The sequence below is a fragment of the Oncorhynchus kisutch genome, linkage group LG7 (genome assembly GCF_002021735.2).
Source record: "Oncorhynchus kisutch isolate 150728-3 linkage group LG7, Okis_V2, whole genome shotgun sequence".
Taxonomy (NCBI): Eukaryota; Metazoa; Chordata; class Actinopteri; order Salmoniformes; family Salmonidae; genus Oncorhynchus; species Oncorhynchus kisutch.
The window spans coordinates 48,128,265-48,148,183 of record NC_034180.2 but is presented as its reverse complement, the minus strand read 5'-3'; the positions used below and the strand labels follow the sequence as shown (position 1 = coordinate 48,148,183).

Sequence of the window (19,919 nt, the reverse complement as noted above, 5' to 3'; positions counted from 1 at the left end):
AAGTGACGTCACCGATTGAATCACTATTTAGCGCGCACCGCCGCTAACTAGCTAGCCATTTCACATTCGTTACACTTGTATGACATCAAAGCAGTATTTATTGTAATCCTTAATGTTTCATCTTTCAAAATAATAATCTTTATTTACAGCATTTTCCTCACTCAGACAACAAATAATGTGCAAAAGTTGCCCGTTAGCAGGAGGGAGGGAGGCGGTGTTCAAGTTCAGAACAGCTGTCAGTCAAAACCAATATTGTGCTGTGAAGTGGTAGTTTTAAGACGTACTGTTTGTAAAAACACAGTGAATGGGAAAGTGGATTCAAAGGGAACTCGCAATCCTAAAGAAGGGCTGTGATTTGTTATTAATTTATTCAATATGGTTATTATTTTTTTGTCTCATCAACAATGTCTAATATTTTAGACATTGTTCGTAACAATATACTCTTCAAATACGTCAGAGTGGGCTCTCTGGTACTTTTAAATGATATGACGCATTTTATATGGAAATTGACATTATCTGGATTAAAGATAATACAAAGAAAAAAGCAATGCATTTCTGTTCAAAATGTTGTATCAGGACTGCCCGAATGTACCTCATTTGTTTATTAATAACTTTTCATGATCAGAATTGTGCACTCTCCTCAAACAATAGCTTAGTATTCTTTCACTGTAATAGCTACTGTAAATTGGACAGTGCAGTTAGATTAACAAGAATTGAAGCTTTCTGCCAATATCTTGTTACTTACAACCTCATGCTAATTACATTAGCCTACGTTAGCTCAACCGTGCCCTGGACGGGACACAGATCCTGAAGAAGTTTTAAACTCTTAGAGGTTAATGTGAAAATGTGCATTTTAGACTCCAGACATACTCCATATGTTAGAGAACACGATAAGGAGGCTAATGACACCAAGATGTTGTCTGTGGAGACATGTATAGGTCTAAAAAGGGCCTACAATTGCCAATTTCATCCCGATTTTCTAAAAAAAATGCAGTAGTTTGTGATGGGCTTCGGGGGACACCTACAAGCTAATGAGCAGTCATTCTGACTGCAACATTCTAACAGTATTATTAATACATTTCAGATACGCAAAAACATATTTTATTTGGTTGTGTTTATGAAGGCCTTGGGTAACAGAATACGATTTGTATTTTATTGTACATAACACAATAGCATTTTCATTCGTTTATGTTACTGTAGGCTGCATGTAAAAACAAAAAAACAAAAAAAACTATTCAAGGGTTCAATCAATTTTATTTATGGAGTGTCTTTATTAGAATTATGAAACTGAATGCATATGTTTGGAACACGGCAACTGCTCCTTTTTAAAACAACAAAAAATCAAAATAAATACCCCAACCACCAAGACGCACGGTCAAGACACGGGTTCAAATTATGAAAACATCAGTAGCCTAAACAACATTATAAGAGCCAAGTGGTCTTGATAAATAGTGAAACTCAGCACGAAATCAATAACGGCATTATGATGAATATACAGTGGGTATAGAAAGTCAAAATGTCATTTGTTGCCTAACAGCCTGAAATGAAAAATTATTATTTTTCCGTCATTATTTACACACAGCCCACCCTGTTCTATATTCACAATTGATGATTACATAATAAGGCTTCATCACTCATCAACTCACCCATTCTCCCCATTCATTTATTTAATCTGTTGCTTTACAGTGCCTTGACTTTTTACACATTTTGATACATTACAGGCTTATTCTAATGGCTTAAAAAAAAATCCTAATTAATCTACACAATCTACCCATAATGACAAAGTGATAAACAATTTTGTAGAAATGTTTGCAAATGTATTAAAAGTAAAGAAATACCTTATTTACATAAGTATTTGGACCCTTTGCATTGAGACTCGAAATTGAGCTCAGGTGCATCCTGTTGCCATTGATCATCCTTGAGATGTTTCTACTTGATTAAGTCCACCTGTGGTAAATTCAATTGATTGGACATGATTTGGAAAGGCACACACCTGTCTATCTAAGGTCCCACAGTTCACAGTGCATGTCAGAGTAAAAACCAAGCCATGAGGTAGAAGGATTTGTCTGTAGAGCTCCGAGACGGGATTGTGTTGAGGCACAGATCAGGGGAAGGGTACCAAATTCTTAATTGGAAGTGGTTTGGAACCATCAAGAATCTTCCTAGAGCTAGCCGCCCGGCCAAACTAAGCAATAGGGAGGTGACCAAGAATCCGATGGAGCTCCGAGACACATCTGGAAGAAACTTGTCACCATTCCTACGGTGAAGCATGGTAGTGGAAGCATCATGCTGTGGGGATGTTTTTCAGCAACAAGGACTGAAGCACTTTTCTGGACTGGCCACCCCACATGACAAGGACTGGTCATTTATGAACATTTGAACATCTTGGCCATGTTCTGTTATAATCTCCACCTGGCACAGCCAGAAGAGGACTGGCCACCCCACATATGCTCTCTCTAATTCTCTCTTTCTTTCTCTCTCTCGGAGGACCTGAGCCCTAGGACCATGCCCCAGGACTACCTGACATGATGACTCCTTCCTGTCCCCAGTTCACCTGACCGTGCTGTTGCTCCAGTTTCAACTGTTCTGCCTTATTATTATTCGACCATGCTGGTCATTTATGAACATTTGAACATCTTGGCCATGTTCTGTTATAATCTCCACCCGGCACAGCCAGAAGAGGACTGGCCACCCCACATAGCCTGGTTCCTCTCTAGGTTTCTTCCTAGGTTTTGGCCTTTCTAGGGAGTTTTTCCTAGCCACCATGCTTCTACACCTGCATTGCTTGCTGTTTGGGGTTTTAGGGTTTCTGTACAGCACTTTGAGATATCAGCTGATGTACAAAGGGCTATATAAATACATTTGATTTGATTTGGAAAACTAATCAGGATTGAGGGAAAGATGAACAGAGCAAAGTATAGAGAGATCACTGATGGGAACCTGCTCCAGAGTGCTCCGGACCTCAGACCGGGGTGAAGGTTCACCTTCCCACAGGACAGCGACCCAAAGCATACAACCAAGACAACGCAGGAGTGGCTTCGGGACAAGTCTCTGAATGTCCTTGAGTGGCCCAGCCAGAGCCCGGACTTAACCCCAATTAACCCCCGAAAATAGCTGTGCAGCGACTCTCCCCATCCAACCTGACAAAGCTTGAGAGGATCTGCAGAGTAGAATGAGATAAACTCTCCAAATACAGGTGTGCCAAGCTTGTAGCCTCATTCCCAAGAAGACTCGATGCTGTAATCACTGCCAAAGGTGCTTCAAGAAAAGTACTGAGTAAAGGATCTGAATACTTATGTAAATTTATTTTTTCAGTTTATTTTTTATTTTTTATAAATTAGCCAAAAATGATAAAAACCTGTTTTTGCTTTGTCATTAAAAAAACGATTTAATCCATTTCTGAATAAAGCTGTAATGTAACAAAATGTGGAAAAAGTCAAGGGGTCTGAATACTTTTCGAAGGCACTGTATGTGTGAAATTAGTTTTTATATATAGTTTATGTTCACTTTCGAGGCAATTATCGGGGAAATGATTAGCTGTACACTGCACTTTCAACTGTTGGAAGAATGAGCGGAGCAAGCCCCACTGTCGGGAGAAGGAGGGGCAACGGAGGAAAACCATTAGAAAAATGACATGCATTCCTGAAACTGGTTATAACTCCAGTTCTGTTTGTGAAATTAAGATTCTGTGTTATACAGACTTATTTAGGAAAAGTCAAGGAAATGGCAGAGTAATAAAAAAATAAAAATTATGACAAGTCAAAATGACTGCTTTGGTCGTTCTAGTGTTAAGTTCCTATTTGAGAATTGGACTGAATGAGACTGCCAAAGACTAACCAGAGTAAAATATGATTACAATGTGAAACGTCATAGGAATGAATGAGACTGCCAAAGACCATCCAGAGTGAAATGTGATTACAATGTGGAACGTCATAGGAGTGAATGAGACTGCCAAAGACTATCCAGAGTGAAATATGATTACAATGTGGAACGTCATAGGAATGAATGAGACTGCCAAAGACCAACCAGAGTGAAATATGATTGCAATGTGGAACATCATAGGAATGAATGAGACTGCCAAAGACCATCCAGAGTGAAATATGATTACAATGTGGAACGTCATAGGAATGAATGAGACTGCCAAAGACCATCCAGAGTGAAATATGATTGCAATGTAGAACGTCATAGGAATGAATGAGACTGCCAAAGCAACATCCCAGAGCTGATTAATAAGAGGCTTATAGAATGGATTTGGATATCAATACCGACCTATTGCTCAAACTGACATTAATTGACTTGTATTTAATTTATCTCCCACCCCTGAATTTCAAAACAATTATGACTATTGTGCGTCGGGGAATTGATGATGCATCTTTTGTCAAATCCTGCCACACAACAGGATGTTGAAAATGATTGGGTGAGGGGAGAAAGCATCTAGTAACCGTTTATTGTTTGAGGCTAAATCACAGGAAATACTAAGGTGTCAGGTTTCGGAGTAAAAATGACAGTCACTGCAAACGCAATACAAGAAGCTTTAATTTCTCAGGACTCCAAGATTGCTACTTTCTCTCACCCTGGCAGCGTAATTGATTTGATATGGGCACTGGCCAATGTAATCTTCCTTTAATTACGACCTGCTACTGGCAGAGAAAGAGCGTGAACCCCTGACTGACTGCTCTCCACCTCTTCTCTCATTCGTTTTCTCCTGCTTTCCTTTGACTTTCTCTTCCACTCCTTTCACTTCCCCTTCTCCCTCTTCTTGGTCTCTCAATTCCTAATTTCCTCTTTCTCTCCTCTTTCCACCTTTCCTCTGTGATTTAGTCCCAGCACCATGAGGATGAGAAAAGAGCGCTGAGTCGAGAGATTATCGTCCTCAACAATCACCTCATGGAGGCCAAGATCACCATTGAAAAGCTCAGAGAGGACAATGTGAGTATATAGCCAGCCATTGCGCAAAATCCTTACTTCATGAGTTTTTGAAGGGATTCACTGAAAAAACTACACACCCAATTAGACCAAAGCCTGGTGATGGCCTTGCCTACCATGCCAACTCTAACATTAACATAAAAATCTCAGTACATTTTCATCATCACAACTTCTTCATTCTTTAAATTGCTAGAGTAAGATGTACTGTAGTGACCCTCAAATCAATAGGGGCCTGATCAGAAAAACTAGCACAATTTCTCTCTGGGCGGATGAATTTGTTCGGTAATTGATAGTGTGTTCGTTCCTTTGATTGTGTTCTCCCTAAGTGGAGGCTTGCCTTTAAATGGAAGTCAACTTTTGGGTTGTCACAAGAGACTCGAGGGAGAAGAACAGATAAAGACTAGTAGTCAATTTGTAATATCATTTTTGAGGACACTATTTTTTGTTTGTCGAGCATTGGTGTGTACGCGAATGCCACACGCTGAAATTACTGTTTGGTCCCATTCTACTCTGATGTGCAAATACCATGAAATTACATGGAATTTACATTTATTTGTACATTTAATATAACTGCAAAGCAATTATTGTAGTAACCCATTTTAAATAGATTTAGGTCAGTTACTCCCATTACAATTAATACTGTTCTTAAGTTTGCATGGCACCCCAACCTATGACTCAACAACAGTGTCTATCTTTCCCATGCCAGGACCTGTACAGAAAGGACTGTAACCTGGCAGCACAGCTCCTACAGTGCTCCAAGTCACACCACAGAGCCCACAAGCTATCTGAGGTGAGTTCTGATCTGCTGTACACTCACTCACTGCTAACAAACAGCCCCGTCTCAAATGCTGTTCTGTCAGGCTCTTGATGGCCACTTAATTCTCCCCCTGTTGATTTGACCATACAACTGAGCACAACAGAGGACAAACTGTCTCCAACAACATCTAGTCCACACAAAGGGGAAGTAAGAAGTGAAGCATGAGTGAAAATCCTCATCAATTCTCTTAGAAATGCTTCACAGACATGGGATGATTTCTTCAACGTAATGTCAAGCATATATGGGCCAAGTAGCAAAGCTGCTACGGAATGAAATTGAAGGAGTTACTGAAATACAGTAAGATAACAGGGACCACAGCGGTTTTTATCGATTGACACATTCAGCTGTCAATAATAACACACGTATTTTCATACTGAAATAACAGTGATTGTTTTTTGAAAGCACTTCCCTCTGAGTCAACTGAAAGTGAGAGTAGTAATGAATGTCAATGACCAATTCCCGGAGCATTGACGAATCCGTTAAAAACTGCAGCGGTGGATATGGCTGAGCGCGATCAAAGGGATGCTGCATGATTCTCATTGGGACTTAACTCTGCTAATTACCAGCCAGATAAATTGATCGGTGTGCAGATGAGCCCCTCAGGAAAGCTGCTGAACATGGCATGTTGGAGGCGCTAGTTAACCCTGCAGTCTCACCTGCTTCCCCACTCAATTCTCAATGGGGTAGGCAGGCTGCTAAAAATACAGCTGAAGTCGGAAGTTTACATCCACTTAGGTTGGAGTCATTAAAACTAGTTTACATACACTTAGGTTGGAGTCATTAAAACTAGTTTACATCCACTTAGGTTGGAGTCATTAAAACTAGTTTACATCCACTTAGGTTGGAGTCATTAAAACTAGTTTACATCCACTTAGGTTGGAGTCATTAAAACTAGTTTACATCCACTTAGGTTGGAGTCATTAAAACTAGTTTACATCCACTTAGGTTGGAGTCATTAAAACTAGTTTACATCCACTTAGGTTGGAGTCATTAAAACTAGTTTACATACACTTAGGTTGGAGTCATTAAAACTAGTTTACATACACTTAGGTTGGAGTCATTAAAACTAGTTTACATACACTTAGGTTGGAGTCATTAAAACTAGTTTACATACACTCAGGTTGGAGTCATTAAAACTAGTTTACATACACTTAGGTTGGAGTCATTAAAACTAGTTTACATACACTCAGGTTGGAGTCATTAAAACTAGTTTACATACACTCAGGTTGGAGTCATTAAAACTAGTTTACATACACTTAGGTTGGAGTCATTAAAACTAGTTTACATACACTCAGGTTGGAGTCATTAAAACTAGTTTACATACACTTAGGTTGGAGTCATTAAAACTAGTTTACATCCACTTAGGTTGGAGTCATTAAAACTAGTTTACATACACTTAGGTTGGAGTCATTAAAACTAGTTTACATCCACTTAGGTTGGAGTCATTAAAACTAGTTTACATACACTTAGGTTGGAGTCATTAAAACTAGTTTACATACACTTAGGTTGGAGTCATTAAAACTAGTTTACATACACTTAGGTTGGAGTCATTAAAACTAGTTTACATACACTTAGGTTGGAGTCATTAAAACTAGTTTACATACACTTAGGTTGGAGTCATTAAAACTAGTTTACATACACTTAGGTTGGAGTCATTAAAACTAGTTTACATACACTTAGGTTGGAGTCATTAAAACTAGTTTACATACACTTAGGTTGGAGTCATTAAAACTAGTTTACATCCACTTAGGTTGAGGTCATTAAAACTAGTTTACATACACTTAGGTTGGAGTCATTAAAACTAGTTTACATACACTTAGGTTGGAGTCATTAAAACTAGTTTACATACACTTAGGTTGGAGTCATTAAAACTAGTTTACATACACTTAGGTTGGAGTCATTAAAACTAGTTTACATACACTTAGGTCGGAGTCATTAAAACTAGTTTACATACACTTAGGTTGGAGTCATTAAAACTAGTTTACATACACTTAGGTTGGAGTCATTAAAACTCATTTTTCAACCACTCCACAAATTTCTTGTTAACAAACTATAGTTTGGGCAAGTCGGTTAGGACATCTACTTTGTGCATGACACAAGTCATTTTTCCCACAATTGTTTACAGACAGATTATTTCACTAATAATTCACTGTATCACAATTCCAGTGGGTAGAACGTTTACATACACTAAGTTGACTGTGTCTTTAAACAACTTGAAAAGTTCCAGAAAATTATGTCATGGCTTTAGAAGCTTCTGATAGGCTAATTGACATCCTTTGAGTCAATTGGAGGTGTACCTGTGAATGTATTTTAAGGCCTACCTTCAAACTCAGTGCTTCTTTGCTTGACATCATAGGAAAATCAAAAGAAATCAGCCAAGACTTCAGCAAAAAATGGTAGACCTCCACAAGTATGGTTCATCCTTGGGAGCAATTTCCAAACACCTGAAGAAACCACGTTCACCTGTACAAACGATAGTACGCAAGTATAAACACCATGGGACCACCATGGGACACTCGTCATACCGCTCAGGAAGGAGACGCGTTCTGTCTCCTAGAGATGAACGTACTTTGGTGCGGAAAGTGGAAATCAATCCAAGAACAACAGCAAAGGACCTTGTGAAGATGCTGGAGGAAACAGGTTCAAAGGTATCTATATCAACAGTAAAACGAGTCCTATATCGACATAACCTAAAAGGCCGCTCAGGAAGGAAGAAGCCACTGCTCCTAAACTGCCATAAAAAACAGACTGCGGTTATGTTTGGAGGAAAAAGGGAGAGGCTTGCAAGCCGAAGAACACCATCCCAACGGTGAAGCACAGGGGTGGCAGCATCATGTTGTGGGGGTGCTTTGCTACAGGAGGACTGATGTACTTCACAAAATAGATGGCATCATGAGGTGGAAAATTATGTGGATATATTGAAGCAACATCTCAAGACTCAAGACATCAGTCATTAAAAGCTTGGTCGAAAATGGGTCTTCCAAATGGACAATGACCCCAAGCATACTTCCAAAGTTGTGGCAAAATGGCTTAAGGACAACAAAGTCAAGGTATTGGAGTGTGTTACGGTTTTCTTCCGTCGAAAGAGAGTCGGACCAAAATGCAGCGTGGTTAATTCGATACATCTTTAATGAAGACGAAACACGAACAATACAAAAACAATAAACGTAACGTGAAAACCGAAACAGCCTAAACTGGTGACAACTAACACAGAGACAGGAACAATCACCCACGAAACACTCAAAGAATATGGCTGCCTAAATATGGTTCCCAATCAGAGACAACGATAAACACCTGCCTCTGATTGAGAACCGCCTCAGGCAACCATAGACTATGCTAGAAAACCCCACTAAGCCACAATCCCAAAACCTACGAAAAACCTCCCATACATAAACACAACACAAAATAAACCCATGTCACACCCTGGCCTGACCAAATAAATAAAGGAAACACAAAATACTAAGACCAGGGCGTGACAGAATCCCCCCCCCCCCCCCCAAGGTGCGGACTCCCGGCCACACACCTAAACCCATAGGGGAGGGTCCGGGTGGGCGTCTGTCCATGGTGGGACGTGGACCCCACTCCAACCAAGTCTTAGTCCCCTTGTAACGCGTCCTTAAATTAGCGACCCTCGCCGCCGACCTAGGCCTAATAACCCTCACCAAGGACCACACTGGAACGAGGGGCAGCTCGGGACTGAGGTAGAAGCTTGGGACTGAGGGGAAGCTCGGCACTGAGGGGAAGCTCGGGACTGAGGGGAAGCTCGGGACTGAAGGGTAGCTCGGGACTGAGGGGTAGCTCGGGACTGAGGGGTAGCTCGGGACTGAGGGGTAGCTCAGCACTGAGGGGAAGCCCAGCACTGAGGGGAAGCCCAGCACTGAGGGGAAGCCCAGCACTGAGAGGAAGCCTAGTACCGAGAGGAAGCCCAGTACTGAGAGGAAGCCCAGTACTGAGAGGAAGCTCAGGCAGGTAGTAGGCTCTGGCAGATCCTGGCTGGCTGGTGGTTCTGGCAGATCCTGGCTGACTGGCGGTTCCGGCAGATCCTGGCTGACTGGCGGATCCTGGCTGAATGGCGGATCTGGAAGATCATGGCTGACTGGCGGATCCTGGCTGACTGGCGGATCTGGAAGATCATGGCTGACTGGCGGATCCTGGCTGACTAGCGGATCCTGGCTGACTTGCGGATCTGGGAGATCCTGGCTGACTGGCGGATCCTGGCTGAATGGCGGATCTGAAAGATTCTGGCTGACTGGCTGCTCCATGCAGACTGGCAGCTCTGGCTGCTCCATGCAGACTGGCAGCACTGGCTACTCCATGCAGACTGGAAGCTCTGGCTGCTCCATGCAGACTGGCAGCTCTGGCTGCTCCATGCAGACTGGCAGCTCTGGCTGCTCCATGCAGACTGGCAGCTCTGGCTGCGCTGAACAGGCAGGAGACTCCGGCAGCGCTGGAGAGGAGGAAGGCTCTGGCAGCGCTAAACAGGCGGGAGGCTCCGGCAGCGCTGTAGAGGAGGAAGGCTCTGGCAGCGCTAAACAGGCGGGAGACTCCGGCAGCGCTAGACAGGCGGGAGGCTCCGGCAGCGCTGTAGAGGAGGAAGGCTCTGGCAGCGCTAAACAGGCGGGAGACTCCGGCAGCGCTAGACAGGCGGGAGACTCCGGCAGCGCTAGACAGGCGGGAGACTCCGACAGCGCTGGAGAGGAGAAAGGCTCTGGCCGCGCTGAACAGGCGAGGCCCACTGAAGGCCTGGTGCGTGGTGCTGGCACTGGTGGTACTGGGCCGAGGACACGCACAGGAAGCCATGCAGACTGGCAGCACTGGCTACTCCATGCAGACTGGAAGCTCTGGCTGCTCCATGCAGACTGGCAGCTCTGGCTGCTCCATGCAGACTGGCAGCTCTGGCTGCTCCATGCAGACTGGCAGCTCTGGCTGCGCTGAACAGGCAGGAGACTCCGGCAGCGCTGGAGAGGAGGAAGGCTCTGGCAGCGCTAAACAGGCGGGAGGCTCCGGCAGCGCTGTAGAGGAGGAAGGCTCTGGCAGCGCTAAACAGGCGGGAGACTCCGGCAGCGCTAGACAGGCGGGAGGCTCCGGCAGCGCTGTAGAGGAGGAAGGCTCTGGCAGCGCTAAACAGGCGGGAGACTCCGGCAGCGCTAGACAGGCGGGAGACTCCGGCAGCGCTAGACAGGCGGGAGACTCCGACAGCGCTGGAGAGGAGAAAGGCTCTGGCCGCGCTGAACAGGCGAGGCCCACTGAAGGCCTGGTGCGTGGTGCTGGCACTGGTGGTACTGGGCCGAGGACACGCACAGGAAGCCTGGTGCGGGGAGCTGCCACCGGAGAACTGGTGTGTGAAGGTGGCACAGGATGGACCGGACCGTGAAGGTGTACTGGAGAGCCTGAGAGCAGGGCTGGCACAGGACGTGCAAGGCTAGGTAGGTACACAGGAGGCCTAGTGCGTGAGGCTGGCACAATCTTCACCAGCCGACTAACACGCACCTCAGGACGAGTATGGAGCGCTGACCCAGGTGCCATCAAATCCCCGACACGCTCCGTCGGACGAATATCGTACCTAAAGCACCAAACTAGCAACTCCCTCATAACTCTCTCCTCCACTTTCCCCATTAACTCCTTCACAGTCTCTGCTTCACTCACCTCCAACACCGGCTCTGGTTCTGGTCTCCTCCTTGGCTCCTCACGATAAACAGGGGGAGTTGGCTCAGGTCTGAACCCTGACTCTGCCACACTCTCCCTGAGCCCCCCCCCAATACATTTTTGAGAGGAGACACAGAGAGCGGGGGAGAGGAGACACAGAGAGCGGGGGAGAGGAGACAGAGAGCAGGGGGAGAGGAGACAGAGAGCAGGGGGAGAGAAGACAGAGAGCAGGGGGAGAGGAGACAGAGGGGGGGGAGGAGACACAGAGAGTGGGGGAGAGGAGACACAGAGAGTGGGGGAGAGGAGACAGAGAGTGGGGGAGAGGAGACAGAGAGCAGGGGGAGAGGAGACAGAGAGAGCGGTGGAGAGGAGACAGAGAGCAGGGGGAGAGGAGACACAGAGAGTGGGGGAGAGGAGACACAGAGAGCGGGGGAGAGGAGACACAGAGAGCGGGGGAGAGGAGACAGAGAGCAGGGGGAGAGGAGACACAGAGAGTGGGGGAGAGGAGACACAGAGAGCGGGGGAGAGGAGACACAGAGAGCGGGGGAGAGGAGACAGAGAGCAGGGGAAGAGGAGACAGCGAGAGTGGGGGAGAGGAGACTGAGAGTGGGGAAGAGAAGAGAGACACCCCCCCCCACAGAAACAATCTCCATTTCTCCCTGACCCCCAATGCTGTAATTAACTCAAGAGAAAATTAGAATGAAGACAAGCCTAAACATTTGTTCTTCTTGTGGCTGTCCAGTGAATACAAGGGGAGTTCTATGTAATGTTAGCAGAGGAGACAGTTGTATGTACTGTTAGCAGAGGGGGCAGTCGTATGCACTGTTAGCAGAGGAGACAGTCGTATGCACTGTTAGCAGAGGGGGCAGTCGTATGCACTGTTAGCAGGGGAGACAGTTGTATGTAATGTTAGCAGAGGGGACAGTCAGATGTAATGTTAGCAGAGGGGACAGTCAGATGTAATGTTAGCAGAGGGGACAGTCAGATGTAATGTTAGCAGAGGGGACAGTCAGATGTAATGTTAGCAGAGGGGACAGTCAGATGTAATGTTAGCAGAGGGGACAGTCAGATGTACTGTTAGCAGAGGGGACAGTCAGATGCACTGTTAGCAGAGGGGACAGTCAGATGCACTGTTAGCAGAGGGGACAGTCGTACAAACTGTTAGCAGAAGGGACAGTCATATGCACTGTTAGCAGAGGGGACAGTCGTATGCACTGTTAGCAGAAGGGACAGTCGTAGGTACTGTTAGCAGAGGGGACAGTCGTATGCACTGTTAGCAGAGGGGACAGTCGTATGCACTGTTAGCAGAGGGGACAGTCGTACGCACTGTTAGCAGAGGGGACAGTCGTATGTACTGTTAGCAGAGGGGACAGTCGTGTGTACTGTTAGCAGAGGAGACAGTCGTATGCACTGTTAGCAGAGGGGGCAGTCATATGTACTGTTAGCAGAGGAGACAGTCATATGTACTGTTAGCAGAGGGGACAGTCATATGTACTGTTAGCAGAGGAGACAGTCGTATGCACTGTTAGCAGAGGGAACAGTTGCATGTAATGTTAGCAGAGGGAACAGTTGTATGTAATGTTCGCAGAGGAGGGAGTTGTGTGTGTGTGTGTGTTTGCACGCGCGCGCGCGTGTGTGTGTGTGTGTGTGAGGGGACAGTCAGATGTAATGTTAGCAGAGGGGACAGTCAGATGTAATGTTAGCAGAGGGGACAGTCAGATGCACTGTTAGCAGAGGGGACAGTCAGATGTAATGTTAGCAGAGGGGACAGTCAGATGTACTGTTAGCAGAGGGGACAGTCAGATGCACTGTTAGCAGAGGGGACAGTCAGATGCACTGTTAGCAGAGGGGACAGTCATACAAACTGTTAGCAGACAGGACAGTCGTATGCACTGTTAGCAGAGGGGACAGTCGTATGCACTGTTAGCAGAGGGGACAGTCGTATGCACTGTTAGCAGACAGGACAGTCGTATGCACTGTTAGCAGAGGGGACAGTCGTAAGCACTGTTAGCAGAGGGGACAGTCGTATGCACTGTTAGCAGAGGGGACAGTCGTATGTACTGATAGCAGAGGGAACAGTTGTATGTAATGTTCGCAGAGGAGGGAGTTGTGTGTGTGTGTAACTGTGTGTGTGTGTGTGTGTGTGTGTGTGTGTGTGTGTGTGTGTGTGTGTGTGTGTGTGTGTGTGTGTGTGTGTGTGTGTGTGTGTGTGTGTGTGTGTGTGTGTGTGTGTGTATTGATGTACCTGTGTCCATGCGGATGTAGTGGATGTAACCTAAAACTCGGCGATGTTAACAACTGAGGTATAAGAAGACAAGCTCCTAAATAAAGCCCAGGAGTGGAGGGGTTGTGAAAGTCCCACCGGGTCTCCGAGCTGGACTGAGTAAACACACGAGAATAAATTACTTCTCTAAACTCAAAACTCTAGATTGGAGCCTAGGGAACAGCGTTGATAAAACAGCTGTGCGGATGTGGCGAGCATTCCATAACGGTGAATATGTAATGGGGAGATATGATAGTGGTTGTCAGACAGCATGGTCAATTAAGGAATATTTCGTTGGTCAATAAAGATTCGCTGGAAAAATCTTTAAAACATTACTTTGTTAGAGTAATAAATCCTCCTTTCTGTTATTTATTGCTGTAATTTCTGAATCAACTTCTCTTCAATTAACTCCCATTTATTCATGTTTGTCTATCCATGTCTTTCTCCTTTCTGTCGTTTAATATTTCTCCTCAACGCCCCTTTCTACATCTCTCTCTCCAGCTGCCCATTGACTTCCAGGAGCGGGTGAGCTCCCACATGGAGAAGCAAGGCCGGGGCGTCACCATGGCGCTGTGCCACTCGCCCTACTCCGACGCTGTGCCCACCGCAGTCATCGCCAAGGTGCTAGAGAAGCCGGAGCCGGGCAGCAGCTGCCCCAACACCCGTTCGCCCAGCCCCCAGCCATTGGAGGATGAGGGCCATGACCATAACTTTGTGCCCACTAGCGCGGGCGGCGCCACCGAAAGCCTCCGGCGCCGCACAGCTTACCGCACATCGGACCTGTACTGCAGCGACACAGCCCTCTACTGCCCCGAGCGCTGGCAGGAGCGCAGACAGAGCGTGGATGTCCATGCCCGCCCCATGGGTCTTCTCCTCCAGTCCCAGAACTCCACAGACTCCAACCCCGAGGAGGAAGCCTTCCATTCGGGTAACTTCTCCCATCACGGTGCCCACTCCTTCCATGGAGAGTTTGCCGCGGGCTCCTTGAGGGCCTCTAGCTCCTACTCCAGCTTCAGCCAGGCATCGGAAGACGAGAAGGGCGGGGAAGGCTGCGGCGGTGGCCCCAGTAGCACCATGTCCTCCTCTCACCATGGGCTCTACATGGACTGGCGGGATGGAGGTTACGGCGAGCGAAAGAGCACCTCATCCTATGAGAAGGACAGCCCTCCTGGCCACAGCATCTTCCCCAAATCCCACAGCTTCCAGCACATGGCAATGCCGCCTTCCCCCAGCCCTGCGAAAGGCGGCGGTGGCTCTTCACCGGCTTACGTTTGCACAGCATCTTGCGGCTACAGTGAGCCCTACCACTCACCGCTCATCGCATCGTCACACAGTGTGGGCTCAGCCCAGGGAGGAGGACCCCGTGATGTGGAGCGCTCCGATAGTCAGGCCAGCATGGTCAGCATGGGTGTCCCCACCGAGGAGGAACTGACTGGACGCTGGAGGCAGCTGAGCGTAGAGGACATCAACTCGTACTCCTTCAACCGCAGCCCTGGCCGTGTGTCTCCCTACAGCTTCTCCGAGCAGCACTTTGCCATGGGCCCGGCCAAGATTAAACTGGGGCCTCTCTACAGCAGCTTCCATGAGGGGGACGACAACGTCTTCCTCCACAGCCATGTGCTGGACCAGTGCTTGGCTGCTGCCGCCAGTGGTGGCCTCTCACCCAGCCCCAGTCCCAGTCCCAAACACCCCAGCCTGGGCCTGCGAGGCAAGCCGGACAATCCCCCGCCCCTGTACAGAGCCAAGGTAGACAGCCAGGACTCAGAGTGCAGCCTGCAGTTCCTCTCAGGGAGCCTTAAGGATAAGGAGAGCGGGGCTGCTGGAGCGGCAGGGGGGAGCATGAACAAGGAATACGTGGACGTGAGCCCCAACAGCTCAGCTGAGTCCTTACACCACCAAAGCTCCCTGGAAGCCTCCAGTCTGCAGCACTGCCAGAGGGAGAGAATGAGGCCCAGCCCGGCACTTCCCAAAAAGAGTTCTCAACAATACCAAAAATTTGGAAGCACAGGAACAGGACTGAGCAGGAAGGACAGTCTGACCAAGGCCCAGCTGTACGGCACCCTCCTGAATTGAACCGCTCGGTAACACTTTACTTGGACCTGACAGGTATAATGCATCATGATGCGGTTATAATGCATTGTAAGACTTGTCATAAGCACGTACGACCCCCCTTAAAAATTCTTAATATTATCTCAATGACTAGATGATAGCAATTTTGAAATTGTTTTTCATAAAAGGACATAACAAACTGTAAACCTTGTAATAAGACATGAAAGCTCATACGTGCTTACAACAAGTAATGAAGCATTATACCTGCCGGCTTCAAGTAGTGTAACCAACAGCTTCTCCTCTTATGCATGATGATTGTGTAGGTCTCCATGTTTCTGGTGGCAAACACACAGTTGGTGTGGATGTGAGATGTTCTTGTAATCCGGCGAAGGCACGTTTCAAGCTGTATGAGAAGCTATACAGCTGTAGTTGTTGTTTTGGCTGTTTGTTTATGTCATGATACGGTGTAGTTATCAGAGATAACAGCCACTAGATTTCCGTACCGTTTCTTACAGTATATCATCCCCTTAGTCTCTCAGACAGCCATTCAGCAAGCTCAGAGCTATTTTGTGGAAGGCTCATAAGTTAAATTATCCCTTAACCTTAACAATGACAGCATTGAGGCAGTAACTACTGTACATGCACTATTAGCATTTGAAGTATGTCAGTAAAAATGGCCATTTAGTACCAGGCACATTGGTATCCTTTAGTACCAAGCATAACGTGTCCCATTCATTTGGGCAACAGACTGACTATTAGAACTTCATTAGCATGGCATAACACCAACTAAAGGCTATCCATTATGTATATGATGTCCTGCTTCCAAGGCCTCATTTTCTCATCGACAAACTGCATGTTAATTATGCATATATGAATGGACTGGTTCTTCTAGGCAGAAAGTCATGGATATCTCCTGAACATTAGAGAGGCACTACAGAAATAAATGTTTATTTCTCTCACTCAATTAGCATATTGATACTTAGGAGGAACACGTCTGAAAAATAAATTTGGCGTGTATTGGAATTAGATAAATCAAAGACAGATTTAAAATACAGATACTGTCGGTAACACAATATCAAATACATTGTAAATACAACAACTGTAAAGTTGGTGGCGCAGTATGGGCTATTTTCCTGACGATAATACTAACAATATAAAGGAATATATTTACAATATGATTGGCAGGAATGTACCCCCACAGAGCAGACATTGACAAGAGATAAATGATTTAAAAAGTTGCACAGCAGGTTGTCCAATATTCCATGTATCCAGGCTAGTGTTACTCTGTATGAATATTACATGTAGGAATTTGGCCCAAAGCACCCAACGTTTTAATGCCCAAATTGGAAAAAAAAGCATGAATTCAAATGCTGTTGCTTGAATTTATGAATACCCAACAACTAGTAAGTACATTTTGCCTTAATTCTGTTCAGTAGCTAGTCTACTCCTTTACTACAAGTCTGACAGTGGTATTTGTGTGTGTGTATCTACAGGATATCACAAAAGCGAGTACACCCCTCACTTTTGTTGCCAGCGGTTTAGACATTAATGGCTGTGTGTTGAGTTATTTTGAGGGGACAGCAAATTTACACTGTTATACAAGCTGTACACTCACTACTTTACATTGTAGCAAAGTGTCATTTCTTCAGTGTTGTCACATGAAAAGGTATACTCCAATATTTGCAAAAATGTGAGGGGTGTACCCACTTTTGTGATATACTGTATATATATATACACACATACATATATATATATATATGTGTATATATATATATATATATATATATATATATGTGTGTATATATGTATGTGTGTGTGTATATATGTATATGAATGTTTGTGTGTGTATATATATATATGTGTGTGTATGTATGTACATGTATACAGTGCCTATAGAAAGTCTACAACCCCCCTTGGATTTCATCACAGTTAAAGTGGCATTAAAAATGATTTAATTGTATTTATTTGGTCAACAATCCACACAAAATACTCTCATCTCAAAAGTGTTTTTTGTTGTTGTTGATTAATGGGGGAGGGAAAAAACCCACTAATATACCTTGATTGATAAGTATTCACCCCCCCCCCCCTTCCTGAGTCAATACGTGATTGAAATACCTTTGGCAGTGATTACAGTTGTGAGTCTTCTTGGGTTAGTCTCATAAGAGCATTGCATACCTGGATTGTGCAATATTTGCACATTTTTTCTTTTCAAAATCCTTCAAGCTCTGTTATGGTGTTGGGTATCATTGCTAGACAACCATTTTCAAGTCTTGCCATAGATTTTCCAGAACTATATTCCTTCGCTGTGTTTTTGTTGTTGTTGCAATATTACTTTAGTGCCTTGTTGCATATATATGCATGTATTGGAACATTTTTATTCTGTATATTTGTATTCTTCTTTTTACTCTTTCATTTAGAGTTGAAATCGGAAGTTTACATAAACTTAGGTTGGAGTCATTAAAACTCGTTTTTCAACCCCTCCACAAACCTCTTGTTAACAAACTATAGTTTTGGCAAGTCAGTTAGGACATCTACTTTGTGCATGACACAAGTGATTTTTCCAACAATTGTTTACAGACAGATTATTTCACTTATAATTCACTGTATCACAATTCCAGTGGGTCAGAAGTTGACTGTGCCTATAAACAGCTTGGAAAATTCCAGAAAATGATGTCATGGCTTTAGAAGCTTCTGATAGGCTAATTTAAATAATTTGAGTCAATTGGAGGTGAACCTGTGGATGTATTTCATGGACTACCTTCAAACTCAGTGCCACTTTGCTTGACATCATGGGAAAATCCAAAGAAATCAGCCAAGACCTCATAAAACAATTGTAGACCTCCACAAGTCTGTTTCATCCTTGGGAGCAATTTCCAAACACCTGAAGGTACTACATCTGTACAAACAATAGTACGCAAGTATAAACACCATGGGACCACGCAGCTGTCATACCGCTCAGGAAGGAGACGCATTCTGTCTCCTAGAGATGAAGGTACGAAAAGTGGTGCGAGAAGTGCAAATCAATCCCAGAACAACAGCAAATGACCTTGTGAAGATGCTGGAGGAAACGGGCACAAAAGTATCTATATCCACAGGAAAACGAGTCCTATATCGACATAACTTAAAAGGCCGCTCAGCAAGGAAGAAGCAACTGCTCCAAAACCGCCATAAACTAGCCAGACTACGGTTTGCAACTGCACATGGGGACAAAGATTGTACTTCTTTGAGAAATGTCCTCTGGTCTGATGAAACAAAAATAGAACTGCTTGGCCATAATGACCATTGATATGTTTGTAGGAAAATGGGGAGGCTTGCAAGCCGAAGAACACCATCCCAACCATGAAGCACAGGGATGGCAGCATCATGTTGTGGGGGTGCTTTGCTGCAGGAGGGACTAGTGCACTTAACAAAATAGATGGCATCATGAGGACGAAAAATTATGTGGATACCTTGAAGAAACATCTCAAGACATCAGTCAGGAAGTTAAAGCTTGGTCACAAATGTGTCTTCCAAATGGAAAATGACCCCAAGCATACTTCCAAAATGGCTTAAAGACAACAAAGTCAAGTGGCCATCACAAAGCTCTGACCTCAACCCTATAGACAATCTGTGGGCAGAACTGAAAAAGCGTGTGCGAGCAAGGAGGCCTACAAACCTGACTCAGTTACACCAGCTCTGTCAGGAGGAATGGGCCAAAATTCACCCAACTTATTGTGGGAAGCTTGTGGAAGGCTACCCGAAACATTTGACCCAAGTAAAACAATGTAAAGGCAATGCTACCAAATACTAATTGAGTGTATGTAAACTTCTAACCCACTGGGAATGTGATGAAAGAAATAAAAGCTGAAATAAATCATTCCCTCTCCTATTACTCTGACATTTCACAATCTTAAAATAAAGTGGTTATCCTAACTGACCAAAGACAGGGAATTTTTACTAGGATTAAATGTCAGGAATTGTGAAAAAATAAGTTTAAATGTATTTGGCTAAGATGTATGTAAACTTCTGACTTCAACTGTAGGTCATTATTGTGGAGTCACTCCATTGTTGTTGCGCCATCGTCAGTTTTCTTCCATCACAACCATTGAACTCTGTAGCTGTTATAAAATCACCAATGGCCTCATGGTAGCATCCCTAAGCAGTTTCCTTCCTGTCCTGCAGCTCAGTTCAAAATGACGAATGCATAGTTGATGTGTCTGAGTGGCATAATACATCATC

The 19,919-nt window shown here is 44.9% G+C and overlaps 1 protein-coding gene across 1 annotated transcript in view; it reads left to right on the top strand.

Moving 5' to 3' along the window:
* The window catches only part of LOC109893814 (brain-enriched guanylate kinase-associated protein), a 55,527-nt gene extending 38,226 nt beyond the window's left edge, over positions 1 to 17,301 (top strand). The window contains exons 4-6 of the mRNA XM_020487013.2: positions 4,822 to 4,929; positions 5,633 to 5,716; positions 14,154 to 17,301. Of these exons, the coding sequence (XP_020342602.1) occupies positions 4,822 to 4,929; positions 5,633 to 5,716; positions 14,154 to 15,725 (1,764 nt within the window). The 3' untranslated portion in view covers positions 15,726 to 17,301. The remainder of the gene's footprint in view (positions 1 to 4,821; positions 4,930 to 5,632; positions 5,717 to 14,153) is intronic.
* The last annotated feature ends 2,618 nt before the right edge of the window (positions 17,302 to 19,919 follow it).